This window comes from Nyctibius grandis, chromosome 8 (genome assembly GCF_013368605.1).
Source record: "Nyctibius grandis isolate bNycGra1 chromosome 8, bNycGra1.pri, whole genome shotgun sequence".
Classification (NCBI taxonomy): domain Eukaryota; kingdom Metazoa; phylum Chordata; class Aves; order Nyctibiiformes; family Nyctibiidae; genus Nyctibius; species Nyctibius grandis.
This window is the reverse complement of record NC_090665.1, coordinates 26,319,773-26,347,058: the sequence shown is the minus strand read 5'-3', so window position 1 is coordinate 26,347,058 and position 27,286 is coordinate 26,319,773. Positions and strand designations below refer to the sequence as shown.

Genomic DNA, 27,286 nt, shown 5'->3' with positions numbered 1-27,286 from the left:
ATTAGTGCTTGCAGTTTTAATCCCATGCTAACTGTAATGTTTATTAAAATCGTGTCCCTCAGTATATTTCCCTTTTTACTTGGCAAGCACTAATTTTACTGCTCAGAGATATTTCCAACTGCACAGAAATTCCCTTGCTGCACTCATACCAAAAATAGCAGCTTCAGGGATGAGACTGCATCAAAAAGAGTGAAATAAAGCAATGCTTAACTGAGGCAGATGCGTGAAATGTAACCTTCAGACGGCAGTGAAGTCAGAGGGTTTGGAGAAAGAGGTTTTGAGAGAGATGAGAGATATCAACAGGAGAAAGATGTGAGAAAGTAAGTTGAAAGAGGGAGGGTGAGGCAACGGAGGAACAGGACAAATCTCATTCTAGGAAAGTAATGTTGTCAGTTTCTGAAGGGGTTTGAGATTACAAAAATGTCATCTCAAAAACTAGGAAACAAGATAAGAAAACTGAAACCAAACCTGAAAAGCAAATGAAATATAAAATGAGAACAAAGAAAGTCACAGTTCCCTCAATGGCGATTTGTTTCCAAAAAAAGATGCTGCATGCTTTCCACAAAAAGGAACAAAAATATCAACATATCAGTCTTCTTTGTTAGCTATATTAACGCTGTTAGTTTGTTGCTGTAGCTGAGGCACCTACAGCATGCACAGCACACACAACATAGACTTTATGAGGTATGTGGAGCACGTTACACTTCCCTGCCTTGTGCTGCGCTCTTCTTTCAGCCCAGAGGTGTGCACTGGCAGAAGACTCTCTTGCTATTTCTATGTAGCATTTTCTCTGGAAAGATCTTGATCAGTTTCTGGAGTTCATAATCCAGGCTTCTAAAAAGTGCCATCACTCAGGTACATTTTATTCCCTTTTTTCCTACGACACAAGCCTTGCTTTCTGTATTCAAACACCAGAAGTAGTTTTCAGAGTCACATTTGCGAGTACTGATTTGATTAGAAATAGAAAGCTAAACCCTCCTCTCAGATTCAATGTTCTCTAATTCAGTTTTAAAAGAAGAATCAGTTACTGCATCTTAGAATTTGATAAATGAACTCTGAGAAACTCTGGAAGGGTAAATCTAGTATAAGCCCAAATTTCTGACCTCTTGAGAGGTCACAGCAGTTCATATATGCATACATTGATCAGTATTTGTTATAGACACCAGTACACGAATGATCTCTCCTAAACACCCCTCTACCATACCAAAATGACTATTTTTTAATGTCAACTTTTTTAAAAATTAAGAGAAGGAATCATGGTTCTAAAAAATCTACAGCTCAGAGTTAAAACACCCTTTTGAGTCATTCCAAATAAATGAAAGCATATTTTATGGCTTGCAAATTTTAAAATAATTTTATTGAACAACTTGTGTCAAAATTGTAAGTCCCTTCTTTGTAGCTTCATTTCAAGAGTTTTGGTGGGTTTATTCAGTTTAGACAGAGGAAATTAAGCTTTATCAGAACGTCAATGCTAAGAATTCTTCTTCCTTTCCAGAGGTTTGCTGGTGCCAGACAACACCAAAGACTGGTCTCGCTGTTCTATTCAATATACAAAAATATGCTCTGAATCAGATGCAAGAGGAAGCAAACAAAACCACACTTGAAAATTTCTTCTTTACATGACCAAAATGAGAGAAGACACCCCCATATTCAAGTTTTAACAAATGTATAAGAGGAAAAGAAGCTGAATTGCAGGATTTACAATAGACCATTAGGTCGCCTCTTGCAAGTAGTGAGTACTTATCTGGTAGGCAAAAAAATTTGAAGATGTATTTAAATAAGCACAGGAATAACAGGAGTGGTGTCCTGGCAAAACACAAGAGACAAAACAAAACCACTGAAACAAACCTGAAATGCAGAAATGGAAAAGGCCCAAGAAGCACCGTAGGGAAGGGGACGTACACCAGACTGCAAAGCAAAGTGATGACAGAGGCAAAGGATGAAGGCAGTGAAGGAGACAAGGCAGTGATGAAGAGCAAACAGTAACCAACCAGGGAAAATGAGTTTAAACATTGTGTGATAAGAGCATAATTTAAGTAGAAATGGTCATACAGATTATGTTCTTTAGGTGTAAGGCTACCTCAAGGGAGAACACAGGCCAGCACCAAAAGCCAAGCGTGGAGGAAGGAAACTGGCAGCTCTGCAGTCCAGAGCCTGCAGCAAGTGGTCAGAGCAGTCTGCTGTCTCTGGCTCTCCCACTTCACCACCTTCCTTTATCGCACCCCTCATCTCTCTTCCTTTTCACTTTAACACGGACCAGTAAAATATCATCTATAAAATTACTTGGTTTTGAAGTTATAAGAAATCCCAGTGAAGCTATAAACTGGAAAGCATGAAAACATTTTATCCTGTACATGTCCCATACTTTTGACCTTGTACCTCGGGGGAGACATGCACTGCTACTTGGTATGATTACTGTTTTGTTAATGTGAAGTTTGTAAGTAGCACCTTTTCCTCAGGTTCAGGAGACTATTCAAGACACAGGTGGGCTACTCACTTGCACAAGGGAAACAGTCATAAGGAAATATCCAAAAGCTCTACAATTTGAATAGAAACGTTCTCATGCACTCCCATTTAACTCCGCATCCACTATCAGCATGCTTAGCACTGCTGAACCAATGGTTAATCTAATTAATAATACATACAGAGGCAAGATTTAAAATTAGTCTGGTTGTGGCTACCACAGATTCCAAATTTATGCCACCCACCTGTGGGTGGCAAATCTCCATCAAAAAAAACCCCAAAATGTAAATGTGAATTACTCTGTAAAATTTCAAAATCAAAGTGCAAGTTACGCTTTAGTTCCTAGCATTTGAGCTCTTTCACTAAGTTTTGGATTATATTATCTAATGCTTGCTAGATACAAGAAAATTACTTTGTCTTTCCTATGTTCTGAAAAAAAAGAATTCATATTTCATTTTGTTTAATTTTATAAGGAAAATGTCTGTAGAAAGTGAGAAAATATTGGAATTTTTATTTATTTAAAATCAGATGCCTGGTCTAGAATTCACTATTTTAATCACAAACAACATGCTGAAGTGTGTTAATAATATTAATACAAATAAAAAATATTTATCCTAATTTAAAGCAACTTTGTACTAATTTGGCCAGGAAAAACCTGTTTGTTTTCCAATTAAGGTACAATCATGCTTTAAACAAACATTTTTTTGCCACAAAATATGCAACTGAGAAAAACCATCTCATATCTAGTCTACATCCAGCCTCCAAGTTAGCATATACAAAAAAGTAGATCTAACCACTTTGAAAACAGTATGACAACATTTCTAATCAGGTGGTTTAAGAACTTCCATTAACTTCACTGAGTTAATACTTCAAGACTCATAACAAAGCTTGTTTCCAACACCCAGATCATCTCCCACAAATCACACAAGACTCTGTTCATCCACTTCATAGGGTATTCAATAACCTTTCTTTTTAGCTAGTTGAAAAACTGTAAGGGATGTCCTCACCCTCCCCAAATCAAAACACATTAAAACTCGATCTCAAAATAAACCCAGAACTATGTCACTCAACAATATTTAGTATACCAGAATAAGTTGTAAGAGAGACTGCCATACATACAACAGCTTAAATCTCAAAAGATGTGTATATATATATATTGTACTTTTCAAATAAACCAGTGGTAACCAAAAGATAAAATCATAAGAAACAGCCAAGTAAATACCTTAAATGCAAAAGTGATCTCAAGAGAAACATGTACAGCTGTTCCTGTCTGGCCATGTGTTTGAAACAGCTACAAAATCTCCTATTGATTACCTATCCAAGCTAGGAAAGCATTTAAAAGAAAACCTACAGAAAAAAAATAACATTAAGAAATTTGGTATCACTCCTTGTTCCCCAGCTTTTGAAGGCAAGAATACATTGTATGTGATCATTACACCCCATGCAAACTACAACCTCTTTATCAGGACTATGATAGCAATAATATTTAGACAACAAGTAAAGCCAACTCTTTGGACAGTGACTGCCACAAGCTTGGCATTGTTCCCTTTCCTAATGCCATGTTTTACTTTGCAAATCTTCTGTGAGGTGCTGGGTGATGTCACCTCCAAGTCATCTCCCCAAGCCCAGAAGCAACTCCCAAGGTACATTCAGGTACACTTGTCAGAGGGCATACAGCTACTGCTGTGCCTCATACCACTGAGGAAGATTATTCTCTTTTTACCTAGCACTGGAGAAGGAAAAATCTACATCATGTATTACTGAGTCACTGTGAAATCAATAGGATCTCTGCTTGACACTTTAAACTGCACTGTGAGTTTCGGACAACAGCTTACCCCAGCGAAGGCTGAATGGGAAATTGTGGAAAACTCCCCACCCCACCAGTGCCCTACATCCATTTTTTTTTTTTGCTCTGTTCTCCTGCAAGGGCACACGCAGTAAATCCTCCCTCAAGTCAGTCACACATTTTGGTAAAAACTGGATTATATAGTGCACTGAATTACTCAGCTGGTATCAGTTAGCCACTGCAGGGAACACACATCATGTGCTTGCACAATGTCACTGATGTATTTTTGCTCAAATCACTTCTACTTCAGAAACACTCTAAACCTTTCAGTATCTTAAAGCTGATTTTGGGGGAATTAAATACTTTCATGAGAACTAGCCCTCAACTAGTTTTCTTAATTCTGCCAAGTGCCCCTTACATGTTCAGGGAACAAAATGGTTTTCAGTTGAAGATATATTCACACCTACAAACAACTCTATTTTGGGAAATTTATTAAGGTTAAAATTTGCATATAAAACATGCTCAGAATAGCACCTTCCAAAAATTCAAATGATACACTTTTGTCAGTTTCTTCAGCATCACACTGCATTGTGCAGTGTAGCTATGTTGTTACTTCATATCAAAGGCTCTTCACAGGCAGGTCTCGAGACCTATGGGGGCATATTACAGTTTTAAACCGTAAACAGGTGAAATCTAAGAACTGACTTACTTGCAGAGGTTAGCAGTAGCTGAAGTGTGTCCTTTAATTTCACTTTTGTTAATCATTTTATTTGACAATACTTTTAATTTCTTCTGTAATATTACTTTCTACTTAGCAACTGTCATTATTTACAACTGTTTTTAAACAGGTCCCAAAATTTATCAGCTAATATACTTATCATAAAATTTTACACTGAATGATTTAATTATTGAATGGTTATTTTGGAAATTAAGTCCTCAGTTTTCATCCACCAACATTTCACCTTCGAAATCTCATTAAGAAAGACATGAAAATGTAACAATCTGTTTAATAGAAGTTCTCCAAATAAATCCTACGGTCATGCTTCACAATTAAACACATTTAAGGTCTAAAACCTAAGATCCAGCATTTCTGCTGTAACATGTTTTGACCAAAAGAAAAGGCCATCTCCCTAAATACACTTAGTGCTTGCACCAAGATGCATTAATTTTCCCAACAAGATAGTCTTTGTGATCTCAATCACCTGCAAATGACAAGCTTTTCAGATTTATAGATAACTATGTTGGAATACACTCTTCTGACTTATTTTTCCATTAACTATTTCAAGTATCCATCCTTTTCAAAGGCATGCAGTCGCTGTGCCTCTGACATTTATTCATAACACAACTACTGTGTCAAAATGAAAAACAGCAGAACACAATTCTTTATTAGCAAACATGTCTCTAGCCCTGTCACCAACATGTTAAGTAAAAGCCCTCTAACACATTTTGTAAACGTTTCCCCTTAACTCATACCTATTTCCTTTTTATGAAATACTCAAACGTTGTTTCCTGCTGCAAACCATTCACTGCAGGTTTCACTTTCTGTTGAAATTGGACAGAAGCAGCAGTGAATGAAATTACAACCATTGTAACTACCAGAGCATTCTTCAGGCTAAATAAACCCTGAATTTTTAATACTTACAAAGAAGCAATCAGCAACTACTGTCTTTAAAATACATTATTATTCGGGACTTTTCACTCTAGTACACTTCTGCTTTACATAGGAGAACTACCAACCGTAAACATCTGGCAGGTGGTCTCCCCCTTGCCTGCACAAAGAGGGGGACTCTACAGACTGAGCAGAAAAATCACAGTCCAGCTTTCTACCAGCATACTAATGTCTCCCAGGCTTGGCCCCACAACATCATTAGCAGCTAGTCTTGGAGAATGCTTACACTTTGCTTGACTAACTCTTTACAGGAAATCCCAACACTGCATAAGTGATGGTGTAAGCCACCATCTCCCTAGAGTTCAAGAGTAGCCCAAATCTCTCTGGTGGAGGTTTAGCGCAGACACTCTTCAATAATGTTTTAAACTCATGATATATATAGAGAGAAAGAGGCTAGGAGAAACCGTTCAGTAAGATAAGTTTAGCTATTTCAAATCATTCCAAGGAAAAAATAGGAAGAAAAAATTAAACTTAGTAATTACACTTTCTCTAACTTTTTTATATTGGAATGGAGCAAAGAAAGTCACCACCATATTATTTTAAAATTATGCACAGATAATGTATCAAGTTAACTGAGTTGCTGTTGTCATCATTAATACATACAACAAAGACATTTGGCAAGTAACATAGGGACTGATAACTATTTCAAGTTGCTCACTTCTTAATACCCGATTTGTTTGTTTCTGCTTCTTTGCCTCCTAATCTTTGATTTTTATCAAGATGCAGTAGGCTAAGATTCAAAGTGAGCTGCAGGAAACAATGAGAAAAGCAGATTATAGTGCAAAAATGTGTTCTAGGTAATTCAGTGTTGCTTATGTCAGTCTCTTGCTCAGACAAAAGGCCAGGCACAGAGGAATGGCACCGCACACGAGGAAGAACAGACTTTACCAGTATCATAGTAATTAAGCTAAGTTTGCTGCAATCAAAACTCTTCAAGGGTAGACCAGTAAGAAACTGAATGCTTTCTTATGTAGATCCTACACAAAATCATTTCCCATTTTAAACAAAGTGCCCAGTTTAGTATTACTTTTGAATAAGCATCCGACTGTATCTTGAACATAACTTTGTACGGCTTATTTCAAGACAGACTCTTTTTTAAAATCAAAGATCTTCTCAAATTCTCTTCTATAGCCTTTATTAAAATCTCAAGTAGACAAGCAGAACTGAAAACCTAGAAAACAGCAGAAGAAAGAGGTACAGACGAGTAAAACCAGGAAGGAGCATAAAGACCCAAAAAACTTAAGTAGTGATAACCCACATATTAAGGAGCTGACTGAATACTTTTACAGTAAACAGCATCATCAAACAAATCATGAAGATACATTCCTTAAAACCAAAGGAATGTGGTGACATATGCATTTTTCAACAAGAATAGTAGATCACTTTCTGCATGCTAATTAAGCATGCTAAAGTACTTCAACACTAAAGCAACTTGTACAGCCTGCTGTTCCCTATTACCTAAAAATCTGGAGATATTGTAACTATTTCAATACAGCAGACAAGCACACAGGCTGTCCTTGACCTCCTTATATTTAAATACGATAACCAAAGCTGCTCTGTCACTTTGTCTCTTACCTTCATTTGTAAGTATAGTGGCTTACTTCAGATACAAGAGTAGCCAAGTGTTCAAAACAACCCACCCAACCCTGGAAAAAGACTATACTTGAGTCCACATGGCTTAATGAAGCATCAGATTTGAATATGACTGCTACAAGCTGACAGAAAGTGTAGTCCAAACCACTCATTACATTCTCTCCCTAGAAATATTAATATAAATTCTAAACAAAGAGGAGACAAAGCAAGGCCTGAACATGACTTGCACAAGTAAGTCTTTGCTCATGGCCTAAAAAAGGATGTGCAGTCAAACATGCCAGAATGTACCATTAAGGCAAATTAGTATAGAAGTGAAGAACACAGATTTAAATCTGAAATGGACAGCACCTTAAAAACATACTCTCATAAAACAAGCCCTGATCTTGATGCAAAGTCCAGTCTGAGACTGCCATGAGGTAAAATTAATTAAAATAGGAAAACATCCGGGTAGTTCGGGTAGCAATAAATGTTAATGGTAAAACATTAATTGTTGCCACAGATGTTAATGTAACTTTGCTATAAGCCATAGAGCTCATAGCTGTATGGATCAGATCAAGTCTTCCCTACCTAGGCTGTGGAAAATTAGGAAACTAGAACAAACAACTACACTGGGTCTACCCAGTTCCTGGCTAGGGAAATAAAAGGCTGATGTGCAGTCGATGATCTTCCCCAGAGCTGAGACTGTGCAGTGACATCAATCTTTCTTTCCTTCATCACTCCCAAAATACAAAATGGCATTAACAGGAACAAAACAGAAAAAGAAAAGAAAATTTAAAAAACACACTCACACAGGAAATCTCCTTCATTACACAGTGGTGGTAATTTTTACTCACAATCTAATACCTACAAGCACACATGAGAAATATCAACAGAAAGCAAATGTCCCCAGCTTAAAAGATGCAGAGGAGCATTAAGAGAGAAAAAACTGTAAATCCGTTAGCTCTACAATGGCACCCTACTTCAATCTCTGACTAGACTATTTAATTTGTATCATTGATGACAAAAAGAGAGATGCATTGCTCTAAAACTCAAGGACCAAGCCTTTGTAAGTTCAGTGAAAAAACAAATCTCACATCTTAATGAGATGTGAAATTCAAACACAACTTGCAACAGGCTTTTTAGGCTAATATCAAGCCCATTTCATATGGTAATTGGAAACATGAGAATGACCAACAGGCCCAGGTAACTGCAATAGCCATATGCTACCTGTTTCTATAAACATTATAATTTTATGCCCATGTCATTTGAATCTCAAAATCCCAGAGCAGACAGAGAGAACAAGCAGCAGAGAACCCAGGCAGCAAGCAGGAGAACCTGGGTCAAAGTGGGAGAGGGATTCTCTTAGAAATTGACTATACTGCAAACTGGAACAGCTTATACAAATTGTACTTCAACTTCTCCTCTACCCCCTGCCTTCCCCTTTGCAAAGAGGGAGAAAAAAAACAAATAAACACATTTCCTACCCCTATCACAGAAATTTCACTATCACAGAAAAAAGATACACACAAAACCCTTGAAAGTTCATACACACTTCATTTGTAAGTCACTCACTTATTGCCTTCTGTTTTTATTTATAGTTTATATTTGTGTTACTTTGACCAATGTTTATAAATTCAGGAAGTTTTAGGCTTGGTTTTCAGTTTCACCATCAACTTTTGGTTACTGAAATGCTCGTACTGCAAGCACTGCAGGGAATTAATTCCCTGTTTAAAAATAAGGTTTAAAAACATTTCTATAAACAATTGTGTGAGAAGACATAAGTCTTAAACTCTGTTAAACCTATTCAAGCTTCAGCTGTCCTCTTCCTCCAAAACTTCTTCCACCTCAAAGAGAAATGCATGCTACCAGAATTCAATGCTATGAATTCAGCATCTACAGGATATATGAATCAGATACACCTAGCATTTAGACAAGATCATCTTAACAACAGAGTTTTATTCTCTCATATTAGCAGTTTCTCATTAACCTTGACTTTCCAAACCTGGTCACATTTGCTGAAGAACTGAACAGAAGCCTACACTATGTAACAACTCAAAGTCTTCTGATACTTGCAAAACATCCCAAGCACTCCCTGGATGAGAATTTTTCATTAATGATCAAATACTTGTGGTATGTTCAACACTTTGTGATGTGGTCAAAAACAAAGATTATCATTACCATTTTCATCAACTGGAAGCAAACATTGTAACTTCAAAAAGTTATGAAAAACCTTTAAGAAATTCATGAAGACTCATTCAGAAAGACCAGTGAGGTGACAGTCCACTAATATTCTGTCACAAGAACATTCAGGACCATAATCCTGAAATATTCAGGCCTAAATATAAAAGCTCACACAGAAGCTATAAGCTCATGCTAATGGTTTTAGATTTATTGAAGTTATATGCTTAGCAATTTGTATAGACCCTTTGGTGATGACAGCTGCAACAATTCATTACAGATAAGTACACTAAATTTATCTAGTGTTTGTAATGGATTCCACTGTCACACCATGGCAATCTACTCCTACAAATTTTTAAGGACTTTTCAAAAAGGTGGTTGATGAGCTATACCATTATTCATCCCACTTGTTCACCCACCTCATCACTTTGCCCAAAACTATGATTTATGTTCTTTGGGGCTGGAAGTCAATTTTTGCTACGATTTAAGGGAGGCTTTTATGGAGACTACTGAGTGCTTAACCTTTATGTAACTCTATACAAACAAAAATTATATCTAACAAATAAGGTCTTCCATACATGCCAAGCATTTCAGCAGGCTTGCAGCAGGTTAGTGTTTTCTTGCTCATTTTGTCCAAAGTATTTCCATGGAGAAGGAAGCTGAAACCTGTCCATATCTTCCGTTTCTTCATTCTCCCACATTCACAAGTACACCTTGAAGGAGTTCAAGTGTCGTTCATCTCAAACCAGTCCATCTTACTAAAACATTTGAAAACATTAAAATGCTACTCCTAAAAGCAATTGTACAGCTAGTTTCTTGAGGAAAGCACTAAGTTTTTTTTCATTCTACCACTAAGAGCTCAGAGAACAAAGATAGAGCTCTGTTTTTAACGACACTCTTGTTTTCCCCAGTTCATTTCTCTTTCTCCATTTTAATATCTTTACAAAAATATGCCATGTCTTGGCATACTCCACAATGTTCAGCAGTTTTAATATGACTATTAGTGAAAGTGCTCATATTTTGCTCTATTACCTCACTCATTAAATTCACCAAATAAAATGTGAAACAACTGAAGTTAATATCAAATGCTTCAGTTTTATTGAAGATTTTCTAAACATTTTTCCTCCCCTCTCTTCCTGGAAAGGTATATAACTTATTATAATAACTGTTGCTCTTTGTTGTGTTGATTTTGGTGTGTGTATCTCATGCACATCTGCCTGATCTTCCTGGAATCTGTTAAACCTGAGGGAGTACTAACACACCAGGATCCTCAACTTCAGCATGACTTTCTGCTGCATCATAGCCCGGATTTCCTCTGCACTAAGAGAGTGACTAAAATGATCACAAACTACATGACCTTAGTGTATGCACTCAGTATTTTCACAGCAGTTGCTTCTTTCACATAAACTAGCCTTTTAAGTGTCACTGGAGAGTTAGCTACATTAGACATTACGTTAAATGCTTTTAAACAATTAGGTACTTGTTTGATCAGTAGCAGTTGATATTTGATCTCCTTGTTTGTTTGTTTTTTTTTTTTTTTTAAATCATGATTGTATGTTATTTCTAGACATCTATTGCAGGATCCCTACTGCGGGGGGGGGGGGCTATAGCTATGTTCACATCAGATCAGTTATATCATAAAAACCACTCTGTGCTCAGTTATGCACTTCTTAGAATATTTAAAAGCAGAGTACACAAAGTTCTTTTTCTGTCAGTATTTGGACACCATTTTCCCCCACAGGACCTCAAACACAGCTCTCTGAGGCCAGGGAGCATCTATTGACATCAACAGGCACTGGAACTAATCCTCAGATTCCCATTTCTGCAACATATTAGTTGCAAACTTCCTTCAGAGAATAGGGATAGCAACAATTTGTTGCGGAGTACCAAACAACAAAGACTGCTGTACGAGGAGCATGCAGGGCTCTCCGAGCTGAAAGAACAAGTATCAACATTATTTGTTGATTCTGGCACACAGGTAGAAAGGAAGAACCTGACAACCCTGTGCTAGTGAAAAATGACTCTCCAGCATGGAATTCGTAATGAAAACACTGTCTGGCATCCCATGTGCGTGGGAGGGCATTTCATGCTCCGTCAGGAACTTAATGCAGCAACAATGAAATTTACTGATAGAATGGTGAGCGAGTGGGAATGAGTGAATACTGCAGAACTCAAGGAAAAACAAGGTCTATGTAGTTTTAGAAAGCATGATTTAAGAACCTTCTTATTTCTGTGTAACATAGCCCCTCTTTTTTCAGGCACAGTCAGTCTAAAAATAAGAAAATCTGTGTTATAATACTTGAAACAGAAGAAAACCCTCATCTTGTAATAGCCGATACCAATATTCATATAGAATGTACACATTAAAAACATACTCATAGGGTTACCTGCTTCCCTGTTTCTTTACCTATTCTCTATTTACATGTTGCTACTTCAGCTTCACCTCTGATTCCCATGCACAGCACATACACCCTTTTTCTCTAATCACAGAGAGATCAAAGAGTCTGCAAAGTGGAGTACAAAGTTCAAGTCAAATTTTCATACGTTATGTCAAAGCATTTGAAAACAGCTCGTTTACCTCTAGCTATTAAAAGCAAGTTTCACCATTACATCAAACATTTTGTACCCTGTATTTCACAAGGCTGTTAAAAGTCTTATGGCTATGTAGGCAATGTACATCTGCTACTTCTACCATGCACAGGTTTTTGCTGCCATTTTCTTCAGAGTTGAAAAAAAAAGAGTCAAAAAATGACAGTTTCCATCACTAGGTCTCTCATCTGATTTTTCCCTTCAATCTTACTTCCTTGAAGGCACATTGTTCGTTTACAGTTGACACATTTCTCCTGTTCCCTCCACTAGCACGCTTAAATAGTCATTGAAATCTGTCATATTAAGCAGAATATTCCATTGTAAGATGACAAATCCAATAATAATTTCTTTATAAATTCAATTGAAGCATTTAGAAGTACCGGATATATAAGGCTTATGGAGTTGTCTGAGCTACAGTTTATTTACATCTCACTACTAATAAGTACTTGCCAACTTCTGACATCTCAAGACAGCTTCCAGTACATTCAAATGTGTTAGCGGCTGTAGATATTGAACACGCGCATTCCGTCACCTATTTGGTCAACAGTTTGGAAAACAGAGTGTTCCTAAACCATATTATCCTTTTTGTTTCTGCCTGTAAGATCATTCATATTTTGTACATATTTAAGGAGAGCAGTTCAAAGAATTCTTTTAAAAACAGCAGAATGACTTGGTTGCAGTAGCAGGAAAAATCTGCAGCACTGTTTTTTTGGCCTTTTGCACATATACAACTTCAATTCAAGAAAGCTGGAGATTTAGGACTATATTGGAGTTGTTATTCACAGGAAAAAAAATAATGAAGGGGAAAGCTGAGAAGCAAAGAACAACTTAGAAATGATAAGCTTTCTTATTCTTAGCGCTGCTACCAGCAAACAGAATTTCCAAAGTAAAAGTACATTATCAGATATGCAATTGAAATCCCATGCCACTTTAAAGATATTCTCAGCTAAATGTACAAACAATACACTTAAAGCCACAGAAATAACTCAGCATAAGGCTACCTATACATTTTAATACAGTTGTAATTCTCCCCTCTACTTTAATGGCCTCAAGTTCACCAGCTGCTTCAGGAAGCTGACTACATACTCATTTGCAGAGGCTAATAAAATATACAGATCAGCCTATCTAAATACAGCACATTGCAACCTCCACTTGCGTGTGGCAAGCTTCCACACAAGCACGCAATGGAAACAGCTGAACAGCAGAGCCATTATGCACCTAGAAGCGTGCCCAGCACAGCTATTGCAAGGATTGCACAGGCTTGTTCAATCAGCATCTCCACCTCTGCACAAGCAGCTGTTACCACGCACATAGTTAGCCTCATTAAAGAATCCCACACACCAGTGTCTTACAAATTTGTTATTGCATTTTTACCTGATGGTTTTCCAAGAAAGGTGACAAGGGCTACTAAAGAGGCCAAGACTAGAGAAACCAATGCTTGTAAGCCCTATCGTCATCACTGAAACTGAAATACCAGTACCAGGAATAGTCTATTTGTGCTACGTTGTGGCAACAACCACGGTAAAAAAATCCATGTCTCTGCATCCAATTTTACTTTGGGAAGAAAAAGAAAATACTAAATATCATGGAGGGAAGATGGTTTGGTTTTTTTTAGCCTATTATTCTTACATAAAATTGTATTCTAAAATACATTCTGTTAAAATGATAATTAAAGACTGCCAGAAACATATTTGTTGAGTTAAATTCAGCCTTAATTCAGAACTTGTTTACTAGGTATTCAATGATGCAGCAATAATAATTTGCACTGCAAAATACTTCAAAACTAGACTGTATTAAAAAACACGCTGGTTATATTTATGTGGCCACAAAATGTGAAACTCTCAGCAATTAATTAGAACATACAGTATTAAAAAAATTCTGTGTATTAGGCACAGGTATCAAAGATTTGAAGCAAGCATTAACATACCTGACTGATTAAATACGTTAAATGAGACATTGCTAGAGCACCAAAAAAAAAAAAAAAAAAAAAAATCAAAACCAACAATTTTAATTCCTCTGCTCCTTGCACAATCAAAACAAAAACAAAACTAATTTTTCATAAGCAATACACTAAATTTGTAAAAGAGACCACATTTTAACAAAAGCTTTGTCTTAAATATGATTTATGAGGACAAAATATGTTCATCATAACTAAAGAACAAATGGAATTACCGGGTTTATCTGATTTTATACTCAAAGGACTTGAAACCAGACAAAAAGTTCCCAAAAAATAATTAGATATTTTGATTAACAGTAATCACTGAACCATTTGAAACATTCAGTCATATTGCAGCCCTGATTCACGCTTGCACTCTTACATCATCTTTACCTCTATGTCTACTTATAAGAAGAGCAGTGCATAAAAATTAGTTACTAAAATTATGATCTCTTAAAAAAAAGGAATAATGCTTGAAACATACTAAATTTGAATAAATAACTATTTTTGGTGATGCCCCAGGTAATTTTTAGACCTTTTCCTCTGAAATTAGGGTAATGATACCCCATGACTCAAAAGCAGAAACTGAAGATGAACTGAACATATGCTGGCAAGAACAGATCAAACAGATACATAGGAGGTTGTGAACAACAGACTGGAAAAAGCTTTTACATACAGAATAACTAATCATAGGCTTACAGAATATACTTCAGACTGTGTAAATTAGAATAGTCATGTTAACCCACCACAGCTCTGTCTGAGCTTTACAGCAGGTTAGAAAAAATAAGTGTTAAAAACTAATTGTCAAAAAAGAAATTTACAAGGGCAGATACATGGGTGAATTTCAAGCACTTGAGACTAGAGTAACATGCTCTGTACCATGTGTTCTTACAATGTATAGGCCCAGGGTTTCTGATTCCACACTATTTATGTCAAAAATTATTTCACCAGACAGCACTCGCCCACAGTTTGCCATCTTCACACATTTCATTTACCTTTAACTCGGCATCTTTCAATCCAGTTTTTTGATTTATCTACACTTTTCACACCTTCAGAACTCTCCTACTAGGGATTTTTCTCTGCCCTTTATTAGCCCCTCCAATGTAAATCTAATTCTTCTGCTTTCTTAATTCTTCCCCACTGTTTTTTTACTAACAAATGCTCATCCATTAGTCACAACTTCTACACCACATCTATCATGAAAGTCTTCTACACTCAAGCAGCAGAACACAGGTGTTATTCAGGATATAATTATAAGGATCCTTACCTTTCCAAAATCTCTCACATCGAACAAATCAAATGCTTCAAAAAGTTCACTTTTCTTCATTCCAAATATTTCACAACATGCCGAAAGAAAAGTCCTTATATTCTTCAAGCAAAGAAACTAGGGGAAAGAAAACAAAAATACTAAGCATCAAGTGTGTCAATTAGCAACTTGTGTGCTCACTTTGGTCACAAATACACTACAAAATTCACCGATAAAATTATTTCTAAGTCAGCACTTCCACTATGCTGTGATCTTCCACTGGTTCCAAATCAGCCATAGAAGTTCCCTTCAGACTCAAAAGCATTAACCAAATTCTAAGTAGACACTTTGTGAACAGAAGCTATTTTCTCTCTTTTTACATAAACAGAGAGAAATGACAATATGCTACTAGATACAAATTAGTCTAAATACAGACTTACTTTCCAGGTCTCTACAGACAGCATAGAACAAAACAAAGTTACCTTAATAAAATTATATTAATATGAGAAAGTTATTCTTCACATATACATCAAGTGTCTTCAGCTGATAAGATAAAAGTCTAGTTTGAATGTTTAATGAACACACGCGCACTGTTTTAACACACTAAAGACATTATGAATACATATTCTCCATCTGGAACACAGCAGTGGATGAATTTGCAATTGAGAAGTCATTTACAATTTATCTAGTGGAGATTTAAGATCCTCAGACCACCTTGACTTCTGTACTGAATCAAAGGCTATTTCCTTTGAAGTTATCCACATGCATCACTAACTATCTGGGTTTGGAAAAGAATAAAGCTTCTGCCACAATGCTCTCCTTATAAGGCTTTTAATGTATTTTCCTGCAGACTATTTTTTTGAAAGACCTTACCAGTACAAAAGACAATAACTACCAATAGCATTACAGTAACTAAAGTGGGATAGCTACATTCTTGGTAATGATTAGCACCATAAGGTACTAGTACCTTATGATGACATTAGCTCCATAAAGACGCTGTTGTAGAGCCTTATGATCCACCATGCAGTACAGTACAAAAGCAAATACGATATTTATAAGCAACAGTATTGCAAGTGACCCAGCACTGTGCTTTGAATATGCATTTTAAAAGTACTGATACAGCAACTCAATATTAAAACCGAGTTCCTAGAGTTCTCCATGTTATAGTGGATTCATAAGAATGAGGATCATTTACGTTAGGACAGATTATAGAATTTATCTATGTTCCAACTTAATGTTGTTTATAAAAGTAGTACTTTTGATATTAATACAGATTGTCACAGACATACCTTTCCTGAGTGCAAAGTAATAAATACCCAAGCTGCTCACTCAGACAAAATATGTCACTGCTTTACCTTCAGCATGAGACAACAAAATACGAATTCAACAGGGAGCCCTACTTCATGTCTTACATAGAACTAACCAGCTGGACACAGAAAAAGCAGAGCACCTGATAGATCAGATTTACAACAAGGTTACACATGTGAAAGCACCAATTCAACAGGAGAAGCTTCAAGAGTAGACAACTCTAGTAGATGGTGGTGGACATCAAGAAAACAGATGACAAACTCATCACAAAGCATCACAAAAGTAATTCCTGCACAAGCCAAAGCTCCCAGGAAGGCATCTGTGACTGACAACTGCCACGTCGAGTGTAACAGGCCACAGATGTATCAGGTGGAGCTGTAGCCTCCACCACTCCCTCCACTTCAAACAGCCCCGTCTGCACATGCTCCCAGCTCACATGGGGCAGCCGGTGCTAGACTATGTACTGGGCTCCAGGACAACACTGCATTTACGCCGGACTGCTTTTATGCCTAGTGAAATTTGAAAAATGAATCAAGCTTGCTTAGTCAATATCAGAAGCTTCTCTGGTTTTGCAAAGATTATAATTTTCAAGTCAAAATTACAAGGTTAGAAGACGAAGAGATGCAAAACGTATGTGCTTCTTCCACCATGACGCTGGCAGAAAGAATCAGAAGATGAGCTGGTTTAGAAGTCCACAGCTTTAAAAGCAAGATGGTACATACAAAGTTATTGTTTTCTGATAGTTTTTCGCCCCATGGTTTTTATTATTTTTCTTAAAAACCATCAAGGGCCACTACGTTTGTCCAAAGCAGAATACCGATTCAACTTGAATACCGATTTACTTTCTTACATTGAAATTCTCACAGCCACTGACAAATTTTTTCCTCACTGGAAAACTGAGCTGCTTTTTAAAACTAGTTAGTGCTGAAGTCTGCCAGTGCAAAGAAAGCTTACAGATGCATTAAGTTGCTTACCTCTAAAAAGAGCAAGATGTTAAAGGAGAGACAGGAGCTGTCATGGGCCAAAAATCTGGCACAGATTTGCTAGAGAGCATTTTAGTGAGTTGCATTTAGCTTCTTAATATAGCTAAAAGAACCATTCAATGTATCAGCAGTTATGCACGAACAAAATGCCCTCCCATTCTGCAAAAATTCTCTGATTATTCTTAACAGATGTCTCCTACAATAAAAGATAAAGATGGCAGCATTTTTTCAAGAAGATTTATCAGTTACTTCAACTTTGGAGGGAATTTTGTGAGATCAGACTTTTGGTTTGAAATTATCATTATATGAATTATATGCAAATAGATGAAAGAAGAAATTAAGTTTCCCTTAGCCCACATGTTTTAAGGGAAATGTTAAAATACCTACACTGTAAGTAATAAATTAAATTCTTTGGACTATTCTAACAGACACACTAAAGAAGAATCTGATCCCCCCCATCACCTCCCCCTTTTTTTTTTAAAAAAACAACTCACTAATTCATTAAGTGGTAAAGTGCACTTAACATGTATCATATGTTAAATAGACTTGTCAAATATAATCTAATATTCAAGAACCATATGACAACACAACAGCTATATTACATTTCTTGTAGGCTCTAGAAACCACAGACTAAGCATTTATCAAATCTACCTGCACTTGAGATGGGACCACATCATCAATGAGTGTGCAATCGGTGCCTTTCGCAGAACAGGCCTCCTGATAAAACAGTCTAACCCCCCTGCTAGTTCAAAGACTGCTTAGTGAGTTTAGATGAGCATTTAATGATTCAGTATCCATCAATTTTCTCTTGTAAAATGAAAATGAAAGGCTTATTACTAAACTATTAAGCTAACCACAGTAGCTACAAGGATAAAACTGTGAGACTACTAAAACCAAAAAAGTGTACATATTTATATGCACTCATTTTGCAATAAAATATATGAGAAAAAAAAAATCTTTAAAAAGAACTCCTTATATGCTACTCATGTTTTGGGGAAGTTATTTGATATTACCCAGAAAACTTTCAGAAAGATTTCCAAAACTTTATATTGCAATTATTTAAAGAAACAATTTTCCTCAATGAAAATAAAGATTTTTATCGCTGTGGTTATTCTATGAAAAAGTACAAATTAGCAAAAGCAAGCTCCAAATTAAAAAAGAGCATACACCTAAAATCTAGGAAGTTCTAGAAAGTTCTAAAAGACAACCCTCCTCGCTGGCAATCAGAAAAAGGCACCATCAGTCTGCAGTCTCTCATTACGAAGTACAGTCCTCAGGATATTTGGAAACCTACTACATTGTTGTGCTTCTTTTTCAAAGGAAAACATTATACTTCGGCACACCACGAGGGAGATCATTAAAGGCATAAAGAGCAGTTGGGTACCCAGTTTGCTTTGTGATGCAAGGAGAGCTAGACATCTCTCACTTGGTCAAATCTCCAAAAGTCCCCTCCACAGAAAACGTTGTCTTTCAGCGCAAGAACTAGTTTCTCTTCATTAAAAGATAACAAAACTTTAAAACATTCTCTTGAAAAAGTTAATGCTGCCTTTTTTGGTTTTTTTTTTTCATTACGTGGCTATGTTCGGAGACAGCAGTCCAGAATTCTTAATACGTAGATCAATAAAAATGTTGCAGCTGGGTAGTATAAGCCATGAGTGTGAAGAAGTTTACAATAGTGAAAAATACAGCTTGTATCTGGCTCATCTCCAGGTACACCACGAGAGGAACGCACACCTGGCACCCACAGACAGATCGATAAAACCACAACCCATGGGGGTTCAAGACCCTGTGAACAATTTTCAATACTAACATCTGTAGATTATCAAGACATTTCTAAGGCACTCTAATGTTTCACAGCATAAGTGAACTACTTATGCTGTAAGTGAACACAACTACAAACCAATAATGTCATTGTCAGGGCTGCTGAAATGGTACCACTCTTATCATAAACCACTGTCTTTTTATGGAACAGATGCCAGTTTTAGTGGCCTCCGACTCATCCTGCACTGAATTTAATTTTGTAAGAGGCATTAACACAACATTTATTGAAATGAAAAGCAAGTTTGCAAAAAAAAAAAAGTCTACCACCTAAAAAAAGCAGGTATGGTTTACATAATTGGGACCGTATTTGTCTGAACTTAAAGTGGAAGAGAGCAGGCAAACCAAGTCATAGTAAGTTCCACAGAAAAAGCATGCTGTTTTCTACCATAACATTTGCCACTTCACACAAAAAGAAACATCTGAGGCTTTTTCAACACAGTACATGGTAATGTGTGCTGACAGAAACATACAGAAATATTTTACAAAGGGTACTGAATAGAAATTACTAATTAGACACAAAAAGCACAGGCAGGACTATAGTTGCCCACAGGGAAGAGGGATTTCTCTAACCAGGCCTCTACCAAAGTGAAAGATGAAATGCAAAAGAAAAAAAAAAATTTCATATATCCTCTATTCATATAATCTTAGAGGTACTTCTCAGAAAATATATTTTAGCATTGAAGTACTTCAATGGAATAAAGGTCTGTTTGATACAGACCATAACACTCAGTATTTAGATGTATCTTTTGTACTAAAAGCACTCCTAAGGGCGTTCAGAGACCAACACAAAGAGCTCTGAAGATCAAATGCTGCCGTGAGACATTTATATGAAATTCCAACATAGCAACACCAGTCAGGCGAGTGAAAACTGAAAAGCCAAGAAATGACAAGTATTTAGGAAAGAGAGTTCTAATCTACTTTCAACTTTTTTTTTAATTACCAATAGGGGAAAAAAACAGCTGTTTGTATTTCTTTCAACTTCCACCTCCTTTTTATTATGATGATTTAGTCACAAGCAAGGAAGAAAGCTTGGGTAGCTGTCAGTTTCCTGCCTGGTTCAAGAGACATCCATACTGCATTTAGGATGAACTAGACAACATACTGAAGCCTGAGCATCTGAGGCAGTCTATATAGATGTTAGGCTATAAAGGGGTATTAAAAACAAAATGGATACTGTCTCTCTGTGTCAGGGAAGGTGACTTTTTTTTTTCCAGTGTGATTCACTTTTGCTGACATTGTCTACCCATCCCTTCATCACCGCACTTCCCTGGCTTTTTTTGCATGCTGCATTCTCAGCCCCACACAGACTTCAGGAGGTTCCCAATAACTGCACAAGAACTGAGGCCAGTCACTCCTAGCCACTATCAGGTAGAAGCTATAACAAAAGAGTAAAAAGATAGAAAAAGGAGGTCTCTGCTTAGCCAAATCTCCAGTAAATCCACTTTGCCTCCCGGGGGAGAAATAAGGCATGTCAATCAGGGAAAGTCCAGAAATGATCTCCTCCTATTCCTCCTCTAAATGGCACCACGTCATAAACTACACAGCTGCAGCTATTCACCTTTGCCTAGTCTTTAAACAGCCTTATAGGCATAAACAAAAAGTGCTGGGGTTTTATGTAACAGCAAGCATTTTATGACAAAAATAGTTGAGGAAAGGCCAGACATTTAAAACCAAGTATATAAAAAGGAAAGTAATCAGATGAGCAAATTTGGCTTCAAATTCACACATTTCAGAAGGCACAATCACTTTTTAATCTGTGAAATACTGATGTTACATGCAAGGAGGCACATACAGGTTTATGAAGATGGGAGATTTTTCTATTAGTCATTTATGGTCTTAGAAAAGCAGAATTACACAAGAATAGAAGGCAGAAGTATAGAAGAGGAACAGATTATTGCCATAACAATTACATGCTCTTCCTACACCTCAGCACTTACTGCAAAACATGGGCTCCTGACCCTTCCTATCCATTTCTGGGATACTGATGAGAAGAGATTAGCTGGGAATATCTCATTTTGATTTCCACTCTGTTCCTGAGAATATACGCGAAGAAGAAAATAATGCAGTTAAATCTCTTGAGCAAGAGGAGAAATGTGAAAATTGCCATAACAGATTTAACTGGAAGAATTGCTTTCCTACATTCTGTCACCAAGATTGACATGCGCAAGTTGTCTCAGTGAAAGAAAGGACCAAAACACAAGAACTTGTCTCCTCAAAGTTTCCTTCAAATAAGTTGGTTAATGCCCTGAGGGTTGCAGATTTTTATCTTCTCACTTGTTTCAGTATTTGTTGCAACTGTGTTGATAGGACTAACGAATTCCATACTAATGCTGTTTGAATCCTGCTAAGTCCAAATCTAAGAAAGATCCAGGAACTCTCTACTGCAACCAAACAGCACCATCACCACTTCTAGCCACGAACTGAATACACTGTGACCATAGTGAAGCTATGCAGCAGCAAGACCAAAATTGTACCTTGAACCTACATACATAAAAAAGCAACAGTAACTAGAGATACAGACCCAAGGGTTTCATCAGCTCCTACATAATGTGTGTGCACAGGAAAAGTCTAGTTTCCTTTAAATTCCTTCAGCCACATCCAATAAACGAAGAAAATTAGGTGCTTAACAGATACGGCTGCCCATGTATCAAGGGCTCCTTTCTATAAGCCAGGCTGGACGGTTCCCCAACACATGGCATCTTTGACAGATTAATCCCAAAAGCAGGGTTACCAAAATAGGAGCACATTATACCTTTACTAGATGACACTTTTTTTTTAAATATCTGTATATTCATTAACACCAGATTACTAGGTACTCAGACAAAGCAGGGACCCACTGTGGTACTGACAGAATTGCACATTCAGGGTTAACAATTCGACACAGAAGTCATTCCTGGCTCCTTCACAGATTTCAGCAGCCAAAGCAGATTAGATTAGTTCTGCTCTGCCAACAGTAGTAATTATCACTATATGCAGTAAAAAATAGCTGTAAGGATTTTAAGTGAATGAAGTACAGACCCACTGATGAAGTCTTAATTCAACAGCTATTAACGTCTTTTCCTAAGCCAGCAAGAGGGAAAAGAGCAGGATCAGTCAAGAATCGAAGTTATTGTTCCTATGTGCACCACTTTTCTTGCAAAGATCTTTAAATCCAGAGTCTTACTGAAGGCAGGCAACGCAAAAGGGCCATAAGGAATTTAAACACCAAGTCAATGCAAGAAGATGAGTGCTCCTCTTTTCAGTAAGCAAATGAAAGCTACAAGGCTCTCTCCAGAAATTTTTTTGGTTTTAAGTGTCATAACACTACAAGTAAGCATTATTCTTTTTCCTCTTAGATAAAACACGTTAACCTGCAAATTACATTTAAAAAACAAACGCACACAGGAAGAACACGTCACTCACAGCAAAGAAATTCAGTTTTAGGTTCTGCATTTGGCCTCTTGTTCTGCAAACCATCTCCCTCATTCAGATGATCAATATTTTTAAAGCTCTAAGAGGAGCAAACAAACCAAATATTAAATACCTCCTCACCTTTGCTTGCCAAAAGGTCACAAAAGCAGATACACTAATAAAGATGGAGGACACAACACACTGAGTTCTGGAAGAGGAGGCTTGTTATCACAGCAGCTTACAGACTATACCTTAACTTTGTATAGTCACTTAAGAACTATTTTTGGTTAACAACACATGCAAGACTAGTACCATTGCATACTGTGAAGAATTTTGCTAAGAAATGTGCTATGCTAAGAACAACAACAGACATTCCTTAATTCAGAGAATGAAGGAATAACTAGGGAGATCTGTAGTGTTGCTAGCTTACTAGATGTGGGCATACTTTGAAGGCCTATACAATGCACAAGATGCTGTATGAACTGTAAAACATATTAAATTCCTTTGAACCAGTGCTAACACAGTATGAATATTAATAGCATGTTCTTTATTTGCTCAGTTAATGCAGTAATTAAATATTCATAGAAAAGCTCTTCTTAAAATTCCTAACTGACTACTATCCAATTGTGCATATTGCATTTCAGCTTGACTATGAAGTTTTGTTTATGTACATTTGCTCTTATCTGTCCTTCAAAGAAAAAAAATGGAAATTGAAACTTGAAAAAAAGCTGAAGAAGCACAAAGGATGCTCAGCTTTTGTTAGTACTGATATGGAGTGAACAGAGGGGCAGGGGGGGGGAAATCTCAGGACTTGTCATGCATTCCTGACTGTCCTTGGCTATGCTGGCACTACAGCATTGGTTACGCAAGTGAGGGCAAAGCAGCATTTATGCTGGCACTACAGCATTGGTTACGCAAGTGAGGGCAAAGCAGCATTTAAATTCTGTGTCCCTTAAGTCAAGTACCCTTACAAGCCTGAAACTGGCAACTTCTAGTCAATGGTCACCGAAACACATTGAGCAAACAGCTTCCATGTCCTGCTATGTGCATCAGAACAGGAGTCACTAGGCTGCCTGAAGAAGCAAGAAATGTTTTCTTCTTTACCTATTGCAAGATGAAAATTAAGAGATAGCTTCGGAAAAGCACACAGTCACTAAACAGATGGGAGTTTTTAGACCATAAAGCCCCAACTACAGGAATTCCCCAAGTGTAATTGGCAAGACGCATGGGTGGCAGCTCAGAACAGCATCCTGTTGCAAAGGGCAACTTCTTGAGTAGCCCTTTGTTCCCCACTAGCAAGACTTAACAAGTCTATTCTGCAGTATCTTGTCAAAAAGAACAGCAACTGGAACACAGTATTAAGTATGCAAAGTGCACAGAGATTAGCTAGGGCATTCCTGTGCTTAGTTACCTTTTCAAATTACTAGCTCCATCTGTCCTACATCCTGAAGTTGCACCCCTAAAATGTCTTTCACTAAGGATCTCAGTGTCTTACAAACAAATGCAAAAAGAAGGAAGACAAAGGGAAAACAGTCCTGAGGAGAACAAGAATAGGAGGAAAGCAGCAGCAAGGAAATGAAAAGAGGACAGCAGGAAAAGGAACAGGAAAGGGACACACAGTGAAACAGAAGTTTAAAAAGGAAATCAAGATGGATCAACAGAAAGATCCAGTGGGAAAGACCACTGAAGTAAAAAGGGATTTGACTCATTAATGATTAAATTGTGGGAAAACATGAAATAAAAGCCAAACACAAGAAAATTATGTGTTAAAATGTTTCAGGCAAAACTGTTTATGAAACTGCCATTTAAAGTAACACAGTAGTCACTGCGCTGTAAGTTGTATTTACAATTGTGACATGGAAAATTGCTTCTGTGAGAGGCAGAACTGTAAAAAGGACACTGATTTTTCTACCCGGATGTCATTGGTCCTAACACAGGGTTTCCAATCACTCACATTTCAACTTAGTTGATGAAATATTAGCAGTTGTATGAAACTGGTTTATAGACATAGAAACCTCAAAACCTACACCTACCTAATGTATTTAAACTTAGCGGGGAAAGGCTAAAGCCAACAGCCTACCTGATACATTTAAACAACGAGATGAATGGAAAACCTCAAACAAAGTAGAACTCAATGTTTTCATGATCAGAGAAAAAACAAAAATCATATCCACACTCAAACCATGAAAAACCTTATAGCTACAGTATGAAATACAGGTCTTCAATGCTAAAGACAACTCCCAACATTTTGTTTCATACTGTTAGCTTGGCACACTAAAATGCCACTTCCATTGTATCTTAGTAACATTTACTCATGACTGTGCTTGGTTTTTACAAGTCTGTAATGTTAGTCTAATAACATGAGAAGACATCTTTCTTTGCCTATACCTGCACAAGGAAAATTAATTTTGGAGTGTAAGAAGTCCTATGAAGGTGTGGCAAAAGACTTTCATATAGGCTAAAGGCACAGAATTCACCTGAAGGATTCACACTTGACTTCAGTTCCATTACAGAAACACAATCCCTTTCGCTATTTCTAGCCCACCCCTAAATGTAAGCACCATTGAATTCATCATCTGAACTGGATCTCCTTTGTGAATAAATTGTGGTCCTAGCGCCCTGGGCACAGGCCCTACAAGGCCAAACATGGATCTCAAACATGTAATTCCTTCACAAAGACTTAGAGCGTGGATTTAAGATCATTTTCTAAGTTAGCATGTACTGGCTTGTACACTTCTAAGCACTTTAAAAAGTCTCAAAACCTGTCAACACCAAATCCTGCATGGAAATTCAACACAACAGGAAAAAAAAAATTCACAGGGTTAATCAGCGGCTATTAGAGGTGAACCTAACCCAAATAACTCCTATGCTCTTCTATTTCTTAACAGCAAATCACATAGATCACATACTAGGTCTGCGATTTCCAGCAGTAAGGAACAACATTCTTATTAGCATTCATTAGTGTTAACATACGTCATTCGTTAAATACTTTAAATGCATATGAGTAGCTTTTTCCAAGCTCTTATGATCATGGAATAAATTCCTAGCAAGACCTTAAGGATGTCGTTACAGCTGTACAAATGGCCAAACACAATTACGGCTGTCCTCTAGTTACCTATTTTAAAAATCCACTGTTCTATTTTTGCTGGTGTGTCGCTTCAGGTTTGCAGTTTATTAGACCATGCTGTCTATGGTAAGGACAGAGGTTTCGATATATCCAGAGAACACTTCTCAAGGATTGCAAGTCAATAAGTAAACAGCTCAGTCCAGAAGCCCAAACTACAAACCTGTGGGAATAGCCATGAATGAAAAAACAAACGGCATCGATAGATTTGCAGGATTGGAAGTGAAAACTCAGTGGTCACAGAGTGTACTAACATTTTTACACCTTGTTATATTCTCTGGAGTGTCAATATGTATACCTGGCACCAAATGTCATCTTTCATGCACTGAGTGCCGTGCAGTTCCGATCTCAAAAGTTGAGGAAGGAAGTCAAACTATTTTAACTGCTCAAACTTATACACTTGCATGGAGTTCCATCTTACTTATCAGGCTGAGAAAGTTTATTACCACATATATTGCATTTGAGCATTTTCCAGTAACAATTAGTAATTTATTAAAAGCAAATTCAGAGTTCGCTTTACCGGTCCCAGATTCTCATGCAATTTTAAGTAGAGCAATGAGTACCAGAGATATATCATCTTTCTCTGCTCAGTAGTGAAATAAAATGACCCAGGCTAGGGTGTGGCAGAAAGTTCACCTTCGTTCACTTAGTGAGCACCAGGTGTTCCACCTGCATTTCTGTCCTCAGTGAAGCCAAGGCTCAGACCAAGTGCTTAGCTCTTCTGACAGCCAAATAATCAAACCATGGCAGAAAGCAAAACAGCTCAACCCTTTTAACTATTTAACAAGGGGTTTTTGTCCCACTCTGTAGGAAGGGCTTTCTGCCCCATTGCCTTGTATTAAAGAAGATGAAGAGGATGGTCCTAATATTTCTGTTGCTCTCCATCATGACAGTGAGAAAAAAAGTCATACAAGTTTATAATACAAATATTTTAACTATATAAACTATAGTAAATGGATAGAAAAAGCAGCAGCTACCCTCACATGCCATTCCATTGTTAGTGGAAAAATCATTTGTTATCTGAAGGGTTTTTTTAATCTATGTCTTCAGGTGATTTCACCTCTGAAATGTCTTAAACTATAAGCTTTCAGCACATATGTACAGATTAAAGCAAGGGAAATTCTAAGTATAGTTGAAAATAGGGAATAATGATTGCACTACATTATAAATAGTTATTACTGTATAAGTAATCTAATTACATTACCTACATGGTAATTTATT

At 37.0% G+C, this 27,286-nt stretch overlaps 1 protein-coding gene across 1 annotated transcript in view; it reads right to left on the bottom strand.

Annotated features, from left to right (window-relative positions):
• VAV3 (vav guanine nucleotide exchange factor 3) overlaps positions 1-27,286 on the bottom strand; it is a 170,336-nt gene that overhangs the window by 121,897 nt on the left and 21,153 nt on the right. Inside the window, exon 2 of the mRNA XM_068406000.1 lies at positions 15,461-15,577. Coding sequence (XP_068262101.1) covers positions 15,461-15,577 — 117 coding nt within the window. The remainder of the gene's footprint in view (positions 1-15,460; positions 15,578-27,286) is intronic.